Raw genomic sequence first — 23,489 nt, 5'->3', positions numbered from 1 at the left:
CTCTCGCTTTGGGAGTACAGAAATTGGATGGCCCTGAGTAGAGACCCCCTCACCCCATACTCCCGCAGCACCTCCCACAGTAACTCCCTGGGAACTCGGTCATACGCCTTCTCCAAGTCTACAAAACACATGTAGACCGGATAAGCGTACTCCCAGGCCCCCTCCAGGATCCTTGCGAGAGTAAAAAGCTGATCCGTCGTTCCACGACCAGGACGGAATCCGCATTGTTCCTCCTCAATCTGAGGTTCGACAATCGGCCTGACCCTCCTTTCGAGTAACTTAGAGTAAACTTTCCCGGGGAGGCTGAGTAGTGTGATGCCTCTGTAATTGGCACACACCCTCTGATCCCCCTTTTTAAAAAGGGGAACCACCACCCCGGTCTGCCACTCCTTCGGTACTGTTTCCGACTTCCACGCAACGTTGATGAGACGTGTCAATCATGACAGTCCCTCAACACCCAGAGCCTTCAGCATTTCCGGGCGGATCTCATCCACCCCCGGGGCTTTGCCACTGTGGAGTTGTTTGACGACCTCAGTGACCTCCCCCCGGGAGATTGGTGTTGATCCCCCGTCATACTCCAGCTCTGCCTCTAAGGGCAGAGTTGTCGGGTTCAGGAGTTCCTCAAAGTGTTCCTTCCAACGCCCTAACACTCCATCAGTTGAGGTCAACAACGTTGCATCCTTACTGTACACAGCTTGGATGGTTCCCTGCTTCCCCCTCCTGAGGTGTCGGACAGTTTTCCAGAACAACTTTGGTGCTGCCCGAAAGTCCTTCTCCATGTCTTCTCCGAACTTCTCCCACACCCGCTGCTTTGCCTCGGCCACGGATGAGGCTGCTGCCCTTCGGGCCTGTCGGTACCTTACAACTGCCTCGGGAGTCCCCCGGGATAACAAATCCCTGAAGGCCTCCTTCTTCAGTCGGACGGCTTCCCTGACCACCGGTGTCCACCAGGAGGTTCAAGGGTTACCGCCCCTTGAGGCACCTAGGACCTTGAGACCACAGCTCCCCGCCGCGGCTTCGGCAATAGAGGCTTTGAACACCGACCACTCTGGTTCAATGTCCCCAACCTCCACAGGAATGCCGTAAAAGCTCCGCCGGAGGTGTGAGTTGAAGGCCTCCTGAACTTGGGCCTCCTCCAGACGTTCCCAGTTCACCCGAACTACACGTTTGGGCTTACCAGGTCTATCCAGAGGCTTCCCCCGCCACTCGACCCAACTCACCACCAGATGGTGATCAGTTGACAACTCCGCCCCTCTCTTTACCCGAGTGTCCAAAACATACGGCCTCAGGTCCGATGATACGATAACGAAATCGATCATGGACCTTCTGCCTAGGGTGCTCTGGTACCACGTACACTTATGAGCATCCTTATGTTCGAACATGGTGTTTGTTATGGCCAATCCATGACTAGCACAGAAGTCCAGTAACAAACCACCACTCCGGTTCAGATCAGGAGGACCGTTCCTCCCAATCACGCCCCTCCAAGTGTCTCCATCATTGCCCACATGTGCGTTGAAGTCTCCCAGCAAGATTAAAGAGTCCCCTTCAGGAGCCCCATACAGGACTCTTTCCAGGGTCTCCAAGAAGGCCGTATACTCTGAACTGCTGTTGGGTGCATAAGCACACACAACAGTCAGAGTTTTCCCCCCCCATAACCCGCAGGCGTAGGGAGGCGACCCTCTCGTCCACTGGGGTAAACTCCAACAACGAAGCACCTAACCGGGGACTTGTGAGTATCCCCACACCCGCCCGGCGCCTCACACCTTGAGCAACTCCGGAGAAGAATAGAGTCCAACCCCTATCCAGAAGTAAGGTTCCAGAGCCGACGCTGTGCGTAGAGGTGAGCCCAACCAGATCCAACTGGTAACGCTCCACCTCCCGCACAAGCTCCGGCTCCTTCCCCCCCAGAGAGGTGACGTTCCACGTCCCCAAAGCCAGCTTCTGTCGCCCGGGTCTGGTCCGTCGAGACCCTCCGCTTTCACTGCCACCCTTCTGGCAGCGCACCCGACGCCATCGCTGTTTCCCGTAGGTGGTGGGCCCGCGGGACGGAGAAGCGGAGGTGTTGCCCACGTTGCCTTTTCGGGCTGGGCCCGGCCGGGCTCCGTGGCAAGCCCGGCCACCAGACACTCGCCGACGAGTCCTCCTTCTGGGCCTGGCTCCAGAAGGGGACCCTGGGCTTCCTCCGGGCCGGGTATCCTCACTTCCTTGTGTCGTCTTTCATGAAGTCTTTTGAACCAATCTTAGTCTGGCCCCTTGCCTGAGACCAATTTGCCATGGGAGACCCTACCAGGAACACAAGGTTCCAGACAACACAGCCCCCAGGTTCATCAGGGCACACAAACCTCTCTACCACGGTAAGGTGCTGGTTCTTCAGAGAGGGAGTATATTATATATATATATATATTAATAGTGGCGTTTTTATATGTACAAAAGTGGTGGGGCACAAAAAACTTAGATGTCTATAAGCTTCTGCAGTGAGGTTCATGGCTGCTGAGGCTCTGACTCTTCAGGTTTACAAATATTATATTTTGACCTAAATCAAAATATAATATTATTTTCAAAAGCTTTTTTTGTCTGATGCTTCAATTAATTTTAAACAGACAGTTCAACAAAAGGATACCCAAAAAATGTAATTTTATCATTTAAATATTGAATTGTTCTCTCTTAGTAAGATTCCATTTTCAATAAAATTGTAGTCTTACCTTGACATGAAGATGAAGTCCATTTGCCTATCCTTCTGGACAAAAATCTCTATTACTTTTTTGTAAAAGTCCTCCTTATGTTCTTGTAGTTTAAAAAGTCTATCATAAATCTAATCTAATCAATAGATTTATGATTCGAAAATTATAAAAGTAGGCTAGACATGTGGATATTATCCGGCTGAACAAAACGTGCATTTATCTAACAGGTTTGTTTCCCACAGATCTTATTTTGAGCTATTTTCTAAAATCCTATGGAGAAATATCATTGCTTTTTTGTGGAGGGAAGCCATGCGCAGCTTACTTCCGGGTTTTAGGACGCGTCACTGCAGCTCTCTCGTCTCCTCTTCACACACCACATTTTTCGCGGCACACGTACTTACAGCCAATCAGCTCTGAATTATGTGAGATGACGTATGGTGGGGATGGCAGCTCTATGCCCCTATGGTCATTATTTTTTTGCCACACACATTAAATAGGAAAATACTCTGAGCATGCGCAGTGTAGTTTTTACAGTCACCGTTCACTTAGACAGTGAGAGGGAGGGGCAGGATCGGGTTTTGTCCCACATGGCTCTAAACAGCTCAATAGGCACACACTGTAGACACTAATTAGAAGAACACAGACTAAAACAGCAATGAACAGACAAATCAGATGATTAAACATGATCTTAAAATATATATATATATTTTTTTTTTTGCATTTTTTTGTAATCATTACTTTTAATACTTTCTGCTGACACTAGGTGGGGCTGTTCCCCACCTGCCCCTAATGACCAGTCGCCACTGTATATATATATATAGCACTCCTCAATATACCGTAGTGTAGTGGTTATCACGTTCACCAAACACGCGAAGGAAAGCCGTGTATACCCATAGAAGGCTTTCTATTGGCCTCTTCAAAAGAACGACGGTTCGAATCCCACCTGACCCAAACTAAATTCCCCACAGTTTCAAAACACTACATCTATCTTTTCAAACGTTTAAAGTTAGAGTTGAAACAGATATTTGGAGTTAGAAATGAATTATTCTTTCCTTGCTCCTTCTTATAATAGTTATTAACCTTAATATATAGCAATAATAACACAAATACTGATATCTTAATATTAGTAATAATGTTTATATAATTTTTTTGTATATTTACTTGATTGTAGAGATGTTTACATTGAGCATATGAGTGTGCTTCATTCTTCTTTCTGTCACTATTACTTCCTCTATCAAGTAAAGACAGTCACAAGGATGCCTTCAAGATCATTTATTCAAAAACAGCTGAAACATCAAATATAGGAAATAATTCAAATAAAACTACACATATATAAAAAAACTCTGAAAACACAATACAGAGAGAACAATCCTATCCTGAAAAAAGGATTGAACTATATTATATTCTTTGTATTTTTGACTATATGATATTTATTATAATATAATTTAGTCTAAGATAATGTATTGTTTTGTTATAGATGGATTTGATCTGTGTGTGTGAGGGTTGGTTAGGTCTTCCTTTTGTCTGAAATCCATCCGTCCCTTTCAGCATCATATTTGTCCGACTACTGGAACTCCCGCCACGTCATCTCCTTCTCCATGCCCTGTGTATTGTATAAGGAGAAGACTCTGGAGGGCAGGAGATGTACTTCCCTGGAACCCCTGGGAAGTATGCATGGGTATGAGGGCTGTTGGGACCCTGCTTCAGGGGTTGGTGACAAAACCTGCAGAGACGGCCTGTTGGCAGCTGCACAGCTGCCTTCCTCTTCCCTCTCTCCTCTGCAACCTTTCTCCACTCTGCCCCCCTCTGTCTGGCAGCCTCCAGCTCTCGCTCAAAACATGGAGCTGCAGCAAAGTTCTCAAAAGACATCCTGGTGTCTTTGAGGCCTTCGTTCGCATAGGTCTGAAAGACCTACCCCCACCCTGGTAATTGGCTGGGGGTAGACCCACACATTGGGCCCAAAGGCTCTTTGCTGCCTGACGCCCAAAAACGTCCTGAACACAGCAAAATAAAAAGAGAAGAGAAAATACAGGCAGAGGGCAGGGTCTCTGTAGATACAGACACCATCACACACTTGGAGTGGATCATATATATATTTAAATATCGAAACATTGGTTTTTTAGGAAATTCCTACATATTATACCTTTAACGGCTGACCTTGGCTTCAGGGTAGATCAATCATTTAATGTTCTTCTGTTGGTCAAATTTAGTTGTTTATTTTATTTAGTTATTAAACTGTAAAAATCTGCAGTGCAGTGATTTATTTCCGTGTGCCTGGTATTGACTACCAGCTGGTAGATAATGTGTTTCAAACTTTATTTGGACCATTTCAGAACTGTTCAGTGTTTTTACTTGTAGTATATTCTTAAAATAAAAAAGCTTATTTCTCTGATGTGCTGCCTCGTGTTTGTTCTACTGTGCTTTATAGCCTGGCATTGACTTCAGTTATCCGGTGCTCGTGATCAGTTGTGCAAAAACATTTGGCTTTATTCCCATGTCTGTTGCATATCATTAGTGGATGTATGTGTTCTGTTGATAGGTTATAGACTTTCTACTATTCAACTGTTTTTCACTTGAATTGGATAGTCCTGACACATGCCTACAAACGCTTAGTGGAGAATGCCTACTAAAAGTATGCTGATAGTCAACTCTAGTTGACGATCAACAGATCGTGAACTAAAGCTTAATGTAACCTTTAGTTGACATCTTGACTCTCAACAGATAGTCGACATGACCCTGTTGACTTTCAACTGACAGATTGATTTTGAGTAGCTGATTGTCCATTTTGAAGATGTTGACACAATCTACAGATAGTAGGTTGAATATCGGTTGATAAGCTGTTGCAAAAAACATGTTACTTGTCTGTTTGAACGGTGCTGTTGAATGTCAACTGATGCACTGTTGACATGCTACTGAATGTCAACAGATGGACTATCAAAATAAAGTGTTACTGGAAATACTTGTGTGCTTTGGAGCTACATGCTGTAATGTCAAAGTACCTGTTGTGCCTTGTGGCCACTGGAGGGCAGCAGAGGAGCAAGTCAGAGTGACGATGAGTTGTGAATGAAAAGAAACACAAAGCAACAAGTCTCCCTGAAATGAATACATGATGTTTGATACGATATATCCACACAAGCTTATGTTCTGTTTTGCCTAATGTTCATCTTCATTTTGCACAAGCTGGAATGTATTGTAGGTAATGTGGTGTCTCAATGAAATGTTTACAAAGCTTTAGTGTGATGGGCAGATTGTAGGGAACATTTGTTTTGGTCTGGCAATGTTTAGCACTGCCAACATTTGATTTCAAATCATTTACTCCTTGTCAAAAATGTAGAGACGGTTTAGTGTGACATCTCCAGGTGAGCAGGCAGTCTGTGCTCATGTTAAGGTGTGGTTGTGTTTAGTGTTGCCAAGTTCAGTTGACCAATCATATATTAGGCCAACAGTGAAAACACCCTCTCTGATGCATATGTGGTAACTGTGGCTGGGGTCCCCTTTAAATAGCTGACAACACCAACTCCTGCTGAGGGGATGGAGGAACCTGTGGACCCTCAATCTGAATCCAAAGTTGTTTTGCAGATGTTGGGGCTTCCCTTCACGAGGACAATAACAGAGGCATTCATGAGCCAATAGAAAGCAGCTTTATTTCACAGATATACATGTTAACATGTCAATGCTCAGCAGCTGTCAGCGGGTAACAGGGTGAACATACTTTACACTATGACATGGTGGGTTTCCCCTCCTCAGATGGGCAGCTCTGGTCCACTAGGTCTCAATGCCTGCTAACTGTGAGGGACACAAAGAGAACTACTCAAAGCACAACTTCTACAACATGATCACAGTGAGAGTTAGTTTCCTCATCCCTTTCAAAGTGTCACATGGTGCAGTCCCTACGCTGGAAGCAGACGAGGTTCCCCAGAGGGAGAGGAGCCTGGAACACAAACGCTTAGTCAGTTATATTGCCCACAATCTGCACACAAGAAAACTATTGACAGAAAATAAAAATAAAAAAGCACTAGAGGACAGTAGACTTTAAAAAACAAACGCAACATAATAGTAGCTCAAACACCAATTCAATACAGCATTAAAGAAAGTTAAAAACCAGGCTTACTCTGACAGAGTAATAGATCCTCCTGGTTCCATCCAGGAGGGGGGGGGACGCCCATACTCAGCTCTATGGATTAAACACAAAAACAGATGTTATAAAGAACAATAAGAGCTAGAAGAAAGTGAACAAACGTCCATAGCCAGCTCCCCGGGTTGCTCGGCTGGTTATGAGCACTTCTACACTCTGCACAACACGTACAAGTTGCTTCAAAACTATTACAACTTTGAGTAAAGCACCTTATTAAAAAAACATTGCTTGTAACAGACCTGGGGCCTCATTTATAAACGGTGCGTTCGCTCAAAAGATGGCGTACGCCAGTTACTACGCAATCTTTGCGATTTATAAAAAACAAACTTGACGGGAAAATGTGCGGTCCTCCACCAGGGGCGGACTGGCCATCTGTAGAATCTGGAGAACCACAGAACGGCCGGTCCTCAAGGGCCGTTGTCGGCCTGCTCTTTTTTTAAAAATGGTTTAACGTCATAATTGAAGTTGCGCTGACGGCCGACAGAGGGCGACAGCGGCCGCTAATGCAGTTGTGTGGTTCTTATCTGTCAAATAATCCGACACGAAGAAGAAAAAAGACCGGCCGCACGAAGAGAAGGGATTACCCTGCTGAAAAAACCTGCATAGACCAGTTTAAAATGGTTACTGGTTTTAGCTGGTCAGCTAAACCAGCATAGCCCAGCATGGATGTCATGCTGGGCTATGCTGGTTTAGCTGGTATTTATGCTGGTCTACCAGCGGTCTTGCTGGCGAAACTGAAACAGACACAGACAGACAGACAGACAGAGAAGGCGGGACACGGGGGAACGGCGAGACGGCAGTCGTTGAAACAAATCAAATCAAGTTTTATTTATAAAAACACATTTAAAAGCGATTTTTGGTCGAGCCAAAGTGCTGTACATGTAATAAAAACACTTTACTACAATCACAATAAAAGACAATAATTTACAACAGAAATATAAAAAACAAAAACACAGGGAAAAGTCAGGTGTCGTGCTCCGCTCTGACTAGAAGGCCAGGGAGAAGAAGTGAGTCTTTAGTGAGGATTTAAAGAACCCTAGTGTCTCGGCTGACCTCACATGGAGGGGCAGAGTGTTCCAGAGCCTAGGGCCAGCTGCTGCGAAGGCTCGGTGCCCTCGGGTTTTGAGCCTGGTCTTAGGGAACTATCAGCAGCAGCTGGTCAGCAGACCTTAAGGCTCTGGCTGGGGTGAAGCGATGGAGGAGTTCGGCTATATAGGCAGGAGCCAGCCCATTTAGGGCTTTGAAAACAAATAAAAGAAGTTTAAAATCAATTCGGAACTGAATTGGAAGCCAGTGTAGTGAGGCCAGAATTGGGGTGATGTGGTCGCGCTTTTTGTGGCCAGTCAGAATTACATTACATTGCATTTAGCTGATGCTTTTATCCAAAGCGACTTACAACTTACAACCTTGAAGAAAACAGAATCATATAAGTACATCAGGTTTCATAGAGCCAAACATTTCAAGTGCTACTCAACTGGCTATAGATAAACCAGTCCTTTATTAGTATATAAGTGCTCTGTTAGCAGTTCTTTGTTAGTAATTCTATCGCTCGAGGTGGAGTCGAAAGAGATGAGTTTTCAGTCTGCGCCGGAAAATGTGCAGGCAATGGGGAGCTCATTCCACCATCAGGATAGCAAACCCACGTGTTTTTGCTGATGGGAACTTGGGTCCCCCTCGCAGACGTGCAGCTGCGTTTTGGACTAGCTGGAGGCGTCTAATTGACGCCTGGTCCATACCCACGTATAGAGCGTTGCAGTAATCCAGCCTTGTGGTTACAAAGGCATTAATAACCCTTTCTAGGTCTTTAAAAGATAAAAACGACTTGGTCTTAGCCAATAGTCTTATTTAAAAAAAGCAGGATTTGACTACGGTGCTGACGTGCTTGTCTAATTTAAAAGTGCTAGTGTAGGTCACTCCAAGGTTGATGACAGAGGGGAGGATGTTTTCATTGAGGGAGCGCAGAATATCAACCGGAGAGGCTGGAGGTTGGGGTCCAAAAAAGATGACCTCAGTCTTGCTCTCGTTGAGGAAGTTTTTGCTCAGCCAGGATTTTATCTCTATCAAGCAGTACATCAACTGCTGTAGTGAGTGTTTGACATGTGCTTTGAGAGGCAGATAGATCTGTACATCGTCGGCGTAGCAGTGGAAGGGGATGTTGTGTTTTGTGAGAATTGAACCTAGGGGCAGTATGTACAGTAAAAAGAGGATGGGGCCCAGGATAGAGCCTTGGGGAACCCCACAGGTAAGAGGGGCTTTAGCAGAGGAGAAGGCACCTAGCTGCACTGAGAAGCTACGGTCTGTCAGGTAGGACCTGAACCATGCAAGGGCAGAGCCTGTGATGCCAGCGGACTGTTCAAGCCGTGACAACAGGATGCTATGGTCCAAAGTGTCAAAGGCAGCTGTCAGGTCTAACAGCACCAGGACAGCTGGGCTACCTGAGTCGGCGGCTAGGAGCAGATCCTTAAAAACTCTTAAAAGGGCTGTTTCAGTGCTGTGCATGGGTTTGAAGCCAGACTGAAACTGTTCATGGATGCCATGTGTGGTTAAGAAAGACTGCAGCTGGACATAGACTACTCGCTCCAGGGCTTTAGATAAAAAAGGTAGCTGGGAGATGGGCCTAAAATGTGCGAGAATGGAGGGGTCGAGATTTTTCTTTTTAAGTAGTGGCTGGACCACGGCATGTTTGAAGGCAGCTGGGACACATCCTGAGCTAAGAGAGGTGTTTATTAGTAATAAAATACTTGCTCCAACTGATTCGAAAACATCTCTGAGAAAGCGAGAGGGAATGCTGTCTGAGGAGCAGTTTGTCGGCCGCAGGTGCTTGAATATATCCGAGAGAGAAGAGAGGGATACAGGCTCAAAGTGGTCGAGGACAGCAGGGCACAGAAAAGGAGTAGGATCTGGGGTAGCACTAGTGTGGGCTAGCCTAACCCCTCGATTCCACCGGGTCCGTCTGCGTCACGGCTGCGCCACTGTTTTGGTCCGGCCTCCTCCGGCGTCATACCCTACCGGGCGCGTTTCAGAAGCATTTCAGAAGTGGAGCGTCTTGCCTGCCGGCTGGCAGTTTTTGTTGGTTTGGGCATATTTCCTGGACAGGCTACTTTGTGCAGACAACGTTAATAATAATTGTAATATTCCAGTTATAAATGACATGAATCAAAAATGTGCTGCTGTATTTTAGTGGTAAAAAAATGCATTCATCGTCATAATTAGTCTATATATATAATTTACACAATGCCTGTAAACCAGAGAAGAACGCTGGCATTTCTCCTCCTACTTGAAAGACTAGGGAGGGATAGGGTCTGCAAAATTAGTTTATTTTGGGGATTGACTGGATGCTCTGACCGGTCCACTTCCTGCCCGGCCGCTCTGCAACGCCTCGCGTCACGTCGGAAAATAGACTTGAATCCTATTTTGAGCGGAGCCCATCGCCGAGACGCTTCTGGGACGCTTCTGAGCCGTAACACGGCGCGTCTGGTGGAATAGCACCCATTGACTTGAGTGGCCGTGATCTTTGCGAATGCCGCGGCGCAGCTGTAACGCGGCCGTAACGCGACGCAGACGGACCCGGTGGAATCTAGGGGTAAGTGCAGATACTTTTTCAATAAAAAATGTAAGAAACTTATCACAGAGAGTAGGTGATGGCATAATACAGTGGTTCTCAAATGGGGGTACGTGGACCCCTAGGGGTACGTTTGGGTACTGCAGGGGGTACGTGAGATTTATTTTATGTTAATGAAAAAAGAAACGTAATTAATGCATTTAAACAAACTACTAATAGTAGATTAACTACTTTATTCAAAGGTTTACAGAAACTCTGGATAATAAAATGGGAACAATAAACGGGGTGCTCTCTTTTCCTCTCCCTCTCCTGACAGCCCGTCAGTCTCGTGCAGCTCGCTGAACCTGTAATAAGTGACCCGACAGTAAAGAATACATATATGTATAACTAGTTTAGCTCGTTCCAGAGTAGATAAACTAGCTAAGTGTGTTAGGTCTAACTCTAAGTGTATTTCACTCAACGGTCCGTCACAGTGGGGGAGCTGTGATCATGCAGGGCTGCGTGTTCTCCGTCAGCAGCAGCTGATCTGATCTCTCTCTCGCGTCCGGTTAGACTTCAAAGTATAGCATTATGCATATGTTAATGCTGTTTAACAAGGTTGTTGTTTTAATAAATCAGACACTGATGGTGCAGCGCTGCACTGTACCTCTTTATATAGGCATTTTTTCCCTAACAATTTTTTTGCGGCTGAATTTTTTTTTCAAAGGGGGTACATATTGAAAAAAGTTTGAGAACCACTGGCATAATAGAAGAAACATCACAGGGATTAATAATAGAGTTGAGGACATTAAAAAGAACCTGAGGTTTATGGCTGTTTTTTTTATTTAACCTGTTAAGCCCGAAGGTCCCCGCCGGCGGGGACCCTAGGTTTTTTTTTCACGACACTGTGTCTCAGGGCATCTTAATATTTAAAAACCTATTAATGTGTTATACCAGATTAACGAGAATAATCTCAGCTAACTGACTATATGAACCATTTTTACCGAAACAAAACACAAGTTTCACAAGAAGCGTTAGCATTAGCCCTTAGCTAAAACGGGCAGATGCTACTTCCGGTGCTAACTAGCAAAAACGACCTTTAAAACTTAATATTTTCTGCACAAACTACATATCATCTGAAAGCTGATACTCCACAGATTATTTTTGTTATAACTATCATCACTGTAGGACACAAACTCATTGAGATATCAACCAGAACAGAGAAGAGAAAAAACAACAGTTTTCAAAACCATAACAATAATTATGTCTTACCGTTGCTGTTTTGTGATCAAAGCTCGTGTTCAAGGGAATAAAAACGCTTCTTAAGGTTAATCCAATGTCTATTAGTCACTTTAGAATTGTTCCTGATCATCTATCATTACATTCATGGCAGCAGAGTAGATATAAAGTTTTGCAGTCCCGAGTTAATGCTCTCTCACATGCTGTTTACGCAAACCTCTCTCTACTTGACGTAAATGTTTAGCGGGACTTACTAACTGTCACTCGATTATATTGGCTCTAACGGTTCAGAAAAGGTGTCAATCACCCAAATCGACCAATGGGTTCCAAAGATATGATCCTGCGTAGTATAAACTACGCCCGCTCCGGCTCCATTACGCATTACGCAGCCAGAAGGGAGAGCTTCACCACCGAGACGAGCAGGTGCTAGAGATGCTAGCTGACGATAGCTCATACCAGATGACTCTTCGTCGGATGATGAAGATCTCCTCCAGCCAGACCTGGATCCGGACAGTAGTGACTCGGATGTTGAACTTCCACCACGGGAAAGGTATGTAATCTCTCTGTTTTTATATATTACTTTTGTGTTTGGTGGAACTGCGTCACAGTGCTAGCTTAGCCAAGAAGCTACAGGAATGATTAGCCAAAATGCTAAATAGTGTTACAGTCTTTTTGGAGTTACATTTTCTAAATTAATGGCCAGTGAATTAATATACATGTGTTTACTTATTTATTTGGTGTAATATTATTCATTTATAGTCCAATATTATCCTATAAGTATAAGCCAGTGAATTAATCTAATCTCTTTGTTTTTCCACATTTGTTAGATGAGGAGTGACCCCAGCAGGACAAAGCCACACACCCAGAAGACTTTCAGGGAGCAGCTTGCTGCAGAATTGTTGGAGTTTGCTGAAGGCCCTGCAGAAGTCCCTGCACCTCCACCACCCCCTCCTCCTCCTCCATCACTCACATGCATGTCCGAGTATTATGGGGAAGATGCCACCAAGGTCAGGAAGAACTGCAGGAGGGGCCTAGATGCTGGACTCAAAAGGGTGAAGACACCTCTGTACTGCAGGAAGTGCCAGGTCCCTCTGTGCTTCACTGTCAAAAAGAACTGTTTCAGGGAGTGGCACGACCTAAATACTGGAACATTCAGGTAGGTATAAAGTTCAGGTAGGTATAACGTTTTGCGAGTGTTTATTTAAAAAGAAAATACGTGTTGTTTTTATATACCTAGTGTGATTTTATTGTATAGTGTGTTGGTAAAATATGTGTTGTTTTTACAAACCTACAGTGTGGTTTTATTGTATAGTACATTGGTAAAATGTTTGTTTTTACATGCCTATAGTGTGTTGGTAAAATGTTTGAAATAAATCTGCCCCAGTTGGAGTCAAATGTTACCTATGTTTCTGTTTTTTTTTATTGTGCAAGTACACCTACACACAATGACCTACAGTGTGGTTTTATTGTATAGTGTGTTGGTACAGTTACATACACACAGCTACACTTACACATACCCACCTACACATACCCACACAGCTACACTTACACATACACACCTACACATACACACACACACCTACATTTACACACACCTAGTACACACACTCACACACACAAACATATATATATTTTTAATTATTTAAAAAAAATATTATTATTATTTGTTTTGGGTGGAATGAATACCTATAGTGATGATTCAATGTAATACAATGATTTTTATAGTCTGGTACCTGAAAAAGGTCAAATGGCACTGATGGAACCAAATGTGCCCAAATGTGCCCAAAGCTTATTCCGCCTGGATTTTATTTTCATAAACCTCTCTAAAAAGGTCAAATGTCACTTGTTTTGCCTCAATCTTGATACAAGGTACAGGGTATATGTTGTACTTTGGATTCCTAAAGCTTTTAGGCTACTAACCCATCATTCAAGGTTGGTCTTCACTATAAGTAATGGGTTTTCTTTAGGCGGAGACAGGAATTTACATTTTTTTGCTATGTTCCATCTGAATTTACTCTGACACAGAAAAATCTATATTGATTCTGACACTTCTACATCCAACTCACAGATGTAACCTTGCTTTGATAACAACAATTATTCATATAAACCTTTTAGAAGTGAAATTATACTCATTTGTTCTGGGAATGTCATTTTCGAGCCTGAAACCTGAAGAACAGGCTCGGGGTTTAACAGGTTAAAAGATAAATGTGCTCTGCTTTGACTGCCGTCTGGTAGTCGGAAAGGCAAGCACGAAGGATTTCTAGGGAGACATGGAGTTTATCCTTTTTCCATTTTCTCTCTGTACGCCTGCGAGCATGAGTACAGTCATTGAGCCACGGCTCTGAGAGAACTTTGGTGCGTCTAAGCGTAAAAGGAGCAACAGAATCCAATATTAGGGTACATGTCGAGTCAAACATGGAGATCAGCTCATCAGCAGTAAAAGCACAGTTCACCTCTAATTTACAGATCAGGGAAGCATTAAAAACATCAGAAAACTGTGAGGCAGTCAAGGGGTTAATCGAACACAGACGACGCGCAGGGGCTCGTGATTCGACTCCTGCGGAAGAGATCGAAGTTGTAAACAGAACCGGTAAATGGTCTGAGATACACGTTGCTGCACAGATTTCATCCACAGAGACAGACGGTCCAAACGGTATAAAACATGGTTTTGACTGGCACTAAAGGTCGGGGAGTGAAGATCAGTTGAGCGTTTCTGTGACTCCGCCCAGCGGCTGCTCTTCTGAGAGGAACCGCTCTGACAGCTCTGTCTACTGGGAAACGAAGCAACACTACACAATTTCACCAAGTCTGAGAATAAAAGCTTTCTCGAAGGTTCGTTTTGCTTTCTTACAGCGTTACGTTAATGTTAACGTTTGCTAGGAGGCTAATGTTACTTCCCTTAACAAGAGCTAGCTGTCTTAGCTAACAACAGTTAGCAGCTAACGTTTTCTGCAGTTTGTGTTTCCCCTGAAAAACGTGTAGTTATTTAACCTCTTAAGCCCTGAGCCTATTTTTCAGGTTTCAGGCTCGAAAATGCCACTAACACAACAAAGACTATATCTTCACTTCTAAAAGGGGTAAATTAATAATATTTTCTCTCAAAGCAAGGTTACATCTGTGAATTGGATGTAGAAGTGTCAGAATCAATATAGATGTTTTTATTTTAAAGTAAATTCAGATGGAACATAGTAAAAACATGTAAATTCTAATGTCCGCCTAAAAGAAAACCCATTACTTATAGTGAAAACCACCCTTGAATGATGGGCTAGTAGACTAAAAGCTTTAGGAATCCAAACTATAACATATAAGTACCCTGTATCAAGATTGATGCAAAACAAGTGAAATGTGACCTTTTTAGAGAGGTTTAGAAAAATAAAGTCCAAGCGGACTCACCTCTGGGTAATTTACCATTAACCATCGGTTCCATTTGAACTTTTTCACTGTAAAAATCATTTTATTACTTTGAATTATCACTATATGTATTCATTCCATCCAAATACAACTGTTGTGTAAAAAATAAAATAAAACATAGGCCTACTCTGTTATCCTCTTACAGTGAGCCTCTGAATTAGCCCCGAGCGAAAAATGCTAACCTATTACTGCACCGAAAATCACTCCTAGCTCCCTTATTACTTATCCTAGCTGCACATCCAACACATTGTTTATGATCGTAAAGACACAGAATCTAACGGTGCCCACCTCAACACTGAAAGATACAAACTCGCGAGGTTATCTACAAAAACGTACATCAAAACAAGTGGCGCTAGGTACTAACATGCGCTAGGCTAACAATGACTTACCTTCCTCGTTGTCTGGTCTAAACTGGTCTTCAATGGCATTAAAACGATAAAAACGATGATGTAGTTAATCCATAGATTAATATCCAATGGGGCTGTGTCCCCTTTGAAATGTTCTGATAATCTATAAGCAATAAAACTGCAATTCCGTTATCTGCGATCTGGGTCCTGCTGCAATTCCTGCTTCGTTACGTTGTAAACAATAAATGAAGTCGGCTGCGTAATGTACTTAAGCTGGCTGGCATTCTTTATACTTTACGCAGGACCATATCTCTGGAACCCATTGGTCGATTCGTGTGATTTACACCTTTTTCTTAACCATTACATCCAATAGAATCGATGGGCAGTTCCCAAATCCACGTAAACATTACCATTGCGGACGTAATAGAGAAGCAAACGAAGCATATCTGAAAGTGCAAGCCTGGACGGCAAAACTTTATACCCAGTATATTGCCATAAATAGGATGATGGATTATCAGTAAAAATGTCTACGTGACACAAAGACATTGGATTAACCTTGAGCGGCGCTTTTTTTTCCGTTGAACACAACTTTTGATCACAAATTAAAAAAGGTAAGACGTAATTATTGTAATATTTTTGAAACCGGATGTTGTTTACTTTCTCTTTTTTGGCTGATAGCTCCAGGAATTTGAGGTCATACAGTGATGACATTACATGTGTGGAATCTGTGGAGTCGTATATCTTGTTTGTGCAGTTAAGATAGTAATAAGGGCATTTCTACCGTGAGTTCTGTGTAAAAAAGCGTTAGCATTAGTTAGCAGTTTTTCGCTCAATGCTAATTCAAAGGCTTGGTATTACTCGTGGTTTTTTTTAGCTAACAATTGTTCTTATTGTCAGTTAGCGGAGTTTCTTACCTTTAAAAGGGTATGAAACAATAATAGTTTCAGAAATGTTAAGAAGCCCTGAGACATAAGGCTTGTTTGAGACGCGTTGTGGCTCGCCTCGAAAGTAGACGAGAATAGCCGATCGCAGCCGGGGGAGGTCTCAAAAAGCTTGCCTGAAGTCGGACAGCTCGGAGTCGTCTTCTTCTTCTCTCGGTTTTTTGGCGGATTGCAAACAGCTTGAAGGTGCATACTGCTGCCTCCGGAGTCGGCTTGACTCGGTTTGCATTTATAAAGAATGCACACACGTGTTTAATCGTTAATGTCAGATATGTACTAAGTAAATACATTTGTTCCTGCTCAAGATTAGATTCAACTTTATTGTTATTGCACATATCACAGGTACTGAGACAAAGAAATGCAGTTTAGCTTCTAACCAGGTGCAACAAGCAGTAAACTGAAAAGTAATGTACACAATCTACAGAATAAAATATAGAATGAATTGAATGATGAATAAACAGTGAGGGGTATGAATACACTAGATATACACAGCAGCCTGAGAGCAGTATGTACAGTGTGTATGGATATGCTAAGATATATAAAGTATGAAAACGGTAAGCAATGTAAGTATAGTATAACATATATTAATTTAATGATGATAAATATTGTGGAACAATGATGAAAAATGGAATGGAAGTGGCGACGTAAAACTGACACAACACAACAACAAACTTTTGCCGAGCCAATTGGAGAGTTTCATCACCAGCATGTGGAAAAAACCACCAATGAGCGCTCAGCTCGAGATACCAGCGAGTCGTTTCCCATAAAGCATTTCGCTTCCGCAGCCCATGGAGAGGAACTGCGCCGCCTCGCCGCGCCTCGCTCTCAAGGCTGCGGGCGTCTTTGTCCCGCGAGATTTCAACGTCTCATGTAGGCGAGCCTCCAGAGCAAGTCGGACAAAATGACTAACCATCATGCAACGCACGAGCAAGACGTTGATCAAAATTGCGCAGGTCTGCGCAGGTCTCGCTTGTCTCAAACAAGCCGTCTCGAAAAAAAACTGTGGGAGGGGTCCACTGGGGGGACCTTCGGGCTTAAGAGGTTAAGGGTAAGTTAACTTAACGTTATCTTACAAGTTGAGAGAGTTACGTTTTGTTTAAAATTGTCAATGTAATGCCATTGGAGGTTTTGTGTTGAACATGAAGTTAGCTAACTGTAGCTCACCAAAGGTTAGCATGTTAAGCTGTACTTTGTGTGACAGCTAGCTTAATACAAAGAGGATGCTTTTGCTTCATTGTAAACTTTTCTTACAAATGTGTGTTAATCTACCTGAAATTGTAGGGACAGGTTTTTTCTACTCAATGATACAGAGCATTGTTGAGGAGATGAACAACATACTATAAATGAGTTGGGTCCGACATATACTTTGAGTAATGTTAGTTTGCTGCTAACAAATGAAACATTATCAGATGAGGACATCACCAAAGTGTGTGAGTCTGTCACGGGATTTGATCTGTTCTTTGCATGTCCTACAGGGCCTATGTACACACTGTATTAGATAGTAGAGATCTACTGGAACCTAACACCAGAGAGAGAGAGAGGGAGGAGATGATATGCAGCAAAAGGCCCAGCCGGATGGTTGTTGCTCCGTGTGGAACGTGTTCTATCAGGTAAAGCACTTTGGTACCCAGTTATTTATGGTATTGAGTTTGAATTTAGCCTTTGGAAGGTAATTTCCAACAGTGCATTGTAAAGACTGAAAAAAACAGGCTCAGGTTAAAGCTTGACATGATTTGGTCTTTTACTTAAGAAAATGTTTGTCCTCCCGTGTTGTCTTATTTCCTTATCTTTCTTTCAGGTGTAACATCTACCAATGGTTGATGACAGAGACCTCCTCCACCTCTTTGCTGTCCTACTAGTCAACCCTTCTGATCAGAGCCTTTCCTACATAGCGGAAAGTGGTCTTACAGTTCAGTGTACGTTAATTTAGCAACGTAATGCTTTACTGCTGTTGAATAAACCCTATATTGCTAGTGATTTTATTAAAACTATGATTTGCAATCTTTTTTATTCCAATTCCAATAATCTTTTTGTTATAATTGTAAAACACATCTTAACATCCATCAGCAATCAATAAAACAAATCATCCAACACAAAATAGAAGAAACCTGGACCTATTTCTTTTGATACAACAGCATGTATTGGGACTGCTCATTGATGTCATCAAGAGCCATTGAGTCTACCTTTTGTAGTCGGCCTCTCGGAATGTTTAGCATTTCTTTGTCTCTTAACATTCCTATAATCTTTTGTTTTTTTATTGTTGGTATTGTTTTGTTCTTTATTTTTGTTGTGAGAATCACTTTGCAATTGTGTAAGTGCTATATAAATAGTTATACTAATATTATTGTTGTTACCATCATTTCTATTATTAACAATGTTTTCTTTGTTTTCTTTATTTATCGCTGCAGAAAGGATCATGCCAGCCCACATCGAACACCTGATCAAGAACTTGTGAATCTTCAGGCAGAAAAGATGAAAACACCCGTTCAAAGTTCCAGTTCCCTGTTCATGGAACCATGCCTGTCCTCTGTTCCACATGTCTTCAGTCAGTTCTGGACCCTCTGACTCTGTTCCACATGTATTCAGTCAGTTCTGGACCCCATGACTCTGTTCCACATGTCTTCAGTCAGTTCTGGACCATCTGACTCTGTTCCACATGTCTTCAGTCAGTTCTGGACCCCATGACTCTGTTCCACATGTCTTCAGTCAGTTCTGGACCATCTGACTCTGTTCCACATGTCTTCAGTCAGTTCTGGACCCCATGACTCTGTTCCACATGTCTTCAGTCAGTTCTGGACCCCATGACTCTGTTCCACATGTCTTCAGTCAGTTCTGGACCCCATGACTCTGTTCCACATGTCTTCAGTCAGTTCTGGACCCTCTGACTCTGTTCCACATGTCTTCAGTCAGTTCTGGACCCCATGACTCTGTTCCACATGTCTTCAGTCAGTTCTTGACCCTCTGACTCTGTTCCACATGTCTTCAGTCAGTTCTGGATCCCCTGACTCTGTTCCACATGTCTTCAGTCAGTTCTTGACCCTCTGACTCTGTTCCACATGTCTTCAGTCAGTTCTGGACACTGACTCTGTTCCACATGTCTTCAGTCAGTTCTGGACCCCCTGACTCTGTTCCATATGTCTTCAGTCAGTTCTGGACCCTATGACTCTGTTCCACATGTCTTCAGTCAGTTCTGGACCCCATGACTCTGTTCCACATGTCTTCAGTCAGTTCTGGACCCCATGACTCTGTTCCACATGTCTTCAGTCAGTTCTGGACCCTATGACGCTGTTCCACATGTCTTCAGTCAGTTCTGGACCCAATGACTCTGTTCCACATGTCTTCAGTGAGTTCTGGACCCTATGACTCTGTTCCACATGTCTTCAGTCAGTTCTGGACCCAATGACTCTGTTCCACATGTCTTCAGTGAGTTCTGGACCCCATGACTCTGTTCCACATGTCTTCAGTCAGTTCTGGACCCTATGACTCTGTTCCATGTGTCTTCAGTCAGTTCTGGACCCTCTGACTCTGTTCCACATGTCTTCAGTCAGTTCTGGACCCCATGACTCTGTTCCACATGTCTTCAGTCAGTTCTGGACCCTCTGACTCTGTTCCACATGTCTTCAGTCAGTTCTGGACCCAATGACTCTGTTCCACATGTCTTCAGTCAGTTCTGGACCATCTGACTCTGTTCCACATGTCTTCAGTCAGTTCTGGACCCCATGACTCTGTTCCACATGTCTTCAGTCAGTTCTGGACCCTCTGACTCTGTTCCACATGTCTTCAGTCAGTTCTGGACCCTATGACTCTGTTCCACATGTCTTCAGTCAGTTCTGGACCCCATGACTCTGTTCCACATGTCTTCAGTCAGTTCTGGATCCTCTGACTCTGTTCCACATGTTTTCAGTCAGTTCTGGACCCAATGACTCTGTTCCACATGTCTTCAGTCAGTTCTGGACCATCTGACTCTGTTCCACATGTCTTCAGTCAGTTCTGGACCCCATGACTCTGTTCCACATGTCTTCAGTCAGTTCTGGACCCTATGACTCTGTTCCACATGTCTTCAGTCAGTTCTGGACCCTCTGACTCTGTTCCACATGTCTTCAGTCAGTTCTGGACCCTATTACTCTGTTCCACATGTCTTCAGTCAGTTCTGGACCCTATTACTCTGTTCCACATGTCTTCAGTCAGTTCTGGACCCTCTGACTCTGTTCCACATGTCTTCAGTCAGTTCTGGACCCTATGACTCTGTTCCACATGTCTTCAGTCAGTTCTGGACCCTATTACTCTGTTCCACATGTCTTCAGTCAGTTCTGGACCCCATGACTCTGTTCCACATGTCTTCAGTCAGTTCTGGACCCTCTGACTCGGTTCCACATGTCTTCAGTCAGTTCTGGACACAATGACTCTGTTCCACGTGTCTTTAGTCAGTTCTGGACCCTCTGACTCTGTTCCACATGTCTTCAGTGAGTTCTGGACCCTCTGACTCTGTTCCACATGTCGTCAGTCAGTTCTGGACCCCATGACTCTGTTCCACATGTCTTCAGTCAGTTCTGGACCCTCTGACTCTGTTCCACATGTCTTCAGTCAGTTCTGGACCCCATGACTCTGTTCCACATGTCTTCAGTCAGTTCTGGATCCTCTGACTCTGTTCCACATGTCTTCAGTCAGTTCTGGACCCTATGACTCGGACACTAGTTCTACCAATGCCCATTAGAGGTAAGAGTGGTAGGAGAGGAGTGGAGTTATCTTTGTATTTAGGCTGCAAGTCGACAAAGGTGATCAGATGCTAATAATGATCCGATTAATTTGATATTGATTGTCTGCCAATACCGAATCCTGATCCGATTCTTCTGTTCCTCAGATAATACAGCTGCACCGTGTACACTAGCTCTATTTGTTTTTGCCATTGCAATTCACCATAAGCAATTGTTGACTGTAACGTCTATGCCAACCGACTGTAATTTGTAATGTATTTTACTATACTTTAACGGTTCTGGCAACCACAGCAGCCCAAATGTTAACGTAAATGTCAAGTTTTCTTTTTACAGTGTACTTATATCTGTACATTTCTTTTCAGTTTGCTTGAAGAAGTGGCTTCAACAGACAGAAGTGCAGGCCAGATTGGGAAAGGCTGGACGCTACACAGCGGGAAACATTATGGACATGAACAAGGAGAAACAAAAAACACTTTCTTTGTTGCCTTTTCCTTATCATACATAGTGTTACTGTTTTTGTTACCATTTAAATATTGAATTCTATTTATTACTTTTATTTTAAATCAAATGCACCGGTTGTAGATAATATATTTATTTTGATGTGTAGGTTGATTTGCAGGTTGGTTGTTATTTGTATTGTTACTGTGTATTTTATTATATTAACTAGCTATTTATTACATTTAAATACTGTTATGAACATGATACAATGTCTTTATTTTGGTCGATACCAGAATACATGACACGATGAATCTTTGTAATATATTTATGTTCTCTAGTTTAAATAATCATACCAGTATTTAATGTATGCTGGTCACCTGGAATCCTGGTAAGCTCCCAGCAGGGTATATTTAATACTATTATTAAACATAAACTGTTGATAGATGGATGCTGGTGACCAGCCCAGTATACTATTTTTTTTAGCTTCCAGGATGGCTGGTTTAGCTGGTTGAGCTGGTTGAGCTGGTGCACCAGCTAAACCAGCTAAACCAGCTAAACCAGCCATCCTGGCAGCTAAAGGGTCCAAAACCCCTCTAAACCAGCCAGGCTGGTCAACAACCAGCCTGACCAGCTAAGTTGGTCTGAGCTGGTTTTTTCAGCAGGGTAGACGCCGCGGCAGACAGGGAGAATGAAAAAACATGGATACAAATCAAAGAAAAGAAAAAGGTGAAGTCACTCGCAGGTGGAGCATATAAATGTCGCAATTCGACAGACCTTTTTGGCAGCAGCGCTGCTCCAAGCACTATCATCAGCAGCTTAGAACAAGTGCAAGATGATGAAGAGGATGATGAGGGCGCGAGTTCCGATATACAGCCAGCCTCCTGCGTTCATGATGAGGGAGTTGAACTGGTGGAAGAACCAGCTCAACTGGTACATACAAGTGCAGTGCCACATTTTACCGGTCATGTGATCACGTCACGTGACAATGACGTCACATTCCCACACATATATAAGAAGCAGCCTGTCACTTGAAGCTTCACAATCTCCATCTCTCCAACGGTTCAGTGCAACTTTAACAGACAGAGACGGTGACATCATCATGCTGGCTTTCCTCTTCCTGTTGGGCCTGGCTCTGGGTGCTGTTGCCCCTCAAATGGAGCTACAGCAAGACGCCTGTCCCTCCTTCTGGATCTCCTTCAACGGCCGCTGCTACAAGTACTTCAACACAGAGAGGACCTGGGCTGATGCAGAGCTCCACTGTGTGTCCCAGGGAGGCAACCTGGTGTCTATCCACAGCACAGAGGAAGAGGAATATGTCAAAATCCTGATAAAAGAATCTGACCCTACTGGGGGAGCAACATGGATCGGACTCAATGACATCTACGAAGAAGGAAGATGGATGTGGTCTGATGGGTGTGTAGCCAAGTATTTATTTTGGGATCAAGGACAACCAAACAACAACGAACTAGGTGAAGACTGTGTTCTCAACAACTGGAGGGAGAAGTGGAATGATGCGCCTTGTTCAACATTCTTTCCCTCAGTTTGTGCATCTCGCACAACTTGTCCTTAAACTGAGATGTTACGTGTTCACCTGTTTTGTTAACATGATAACAATAAAGACACAGATGTAAACTTGTATATGTGTGTGAACAGAAGTCCTTTTGTCTAACCTTTATTCTCATGAATGTTACATATTCACACTGGTCGCTCCAGGGGTTAATCCGAGGAATTATTTCTACACCTTTTTTTTTAAATACATTTAGTAAATAATATTGATGATGCATTATTATTACATTTTGATCCACAGATTTGAGCCGTTGCTTATTATTCCTGGTGTTCTACTTATTTGTTTTAACCACACACAGTTGTATATCGTCACCTTCTTAAACTAATGGCCCAAGTCGTATTTGAGGTTTTCAAAAAATGACTATTGACGTACAAATAACACTGTTGTGTGAAATAAGAGTATTAGATTACTTGAACATGTTGTTGTGACTTAGGCAAAACAGTGCACTTCTCTTTCCCGCACTACTGTGACAGA

The 23,489-nt window shown here is 43.3% G+C and overlaps 1 protein-coding gene and 1 long non-coding RNA gene across 2 annotated transcripts; one reads left to right on the top strand and one right to left on the bottom strand.

Annotated features, from left to right (window-relative positions):
- Window positions 1-6,299: 6,299 nt before the first annotated feature.
- Window positions 6,300-22,276, bottom strand: LOC117534796. The gene is made up of 4 exons (XR_004567320.1): window positions 22,223-22,276; window positions 6,793-6,855; window positions 6,576-6,612; window positions 6,300-6,467 (listed from the first exon to the last, which is right to left on the bottom strand). It is a non-coding gene; the product is annotated as an uncharacterized LOC117534796 (long non-coding RNA).
- Window positions 22,277-22,470: 194 nt separating this feature from the next.
- LOC117534795 (lactose-binding lectin l-2-like) lies at window positions 22,471-23,086 on the top strand. The gene has a single exon (XM_034199018.1). It carries the CDS (start codon window positions 22,548-22,550, stop codon window positions 23,016-23,018), a length of 471 nt encoding a protein of 156 aa, XP_034054909.1. The 5' UTR covers window positions 22,471-22,547; the 3' UTR covers window positions 23,019-23,086.
- The last annotated feature ends 403 nt before the right edge of the window (window positions 23,087-23,489 follow it).

Source organism: Gymnodraco acuticeps, unplaced genomic scaffold, assembly GCF_902827175.1.
Source record: "Gymnodraco acuticeps unplaced genomic scaffold, fGymAcu1.1, whole genome shotgun sequence".
Taxonomy (NCBI): Eukaryota; Metazoa; Chordata; class Actinopteri; order Perciformes; family Bathydraconidae; genus Gymnodraco; species Gymnodraco acuticeps.
Note: the sequence above shows the minus strand (reverse complement) of the source record. Positions and strands in the feature narration are given on the sequence as shown.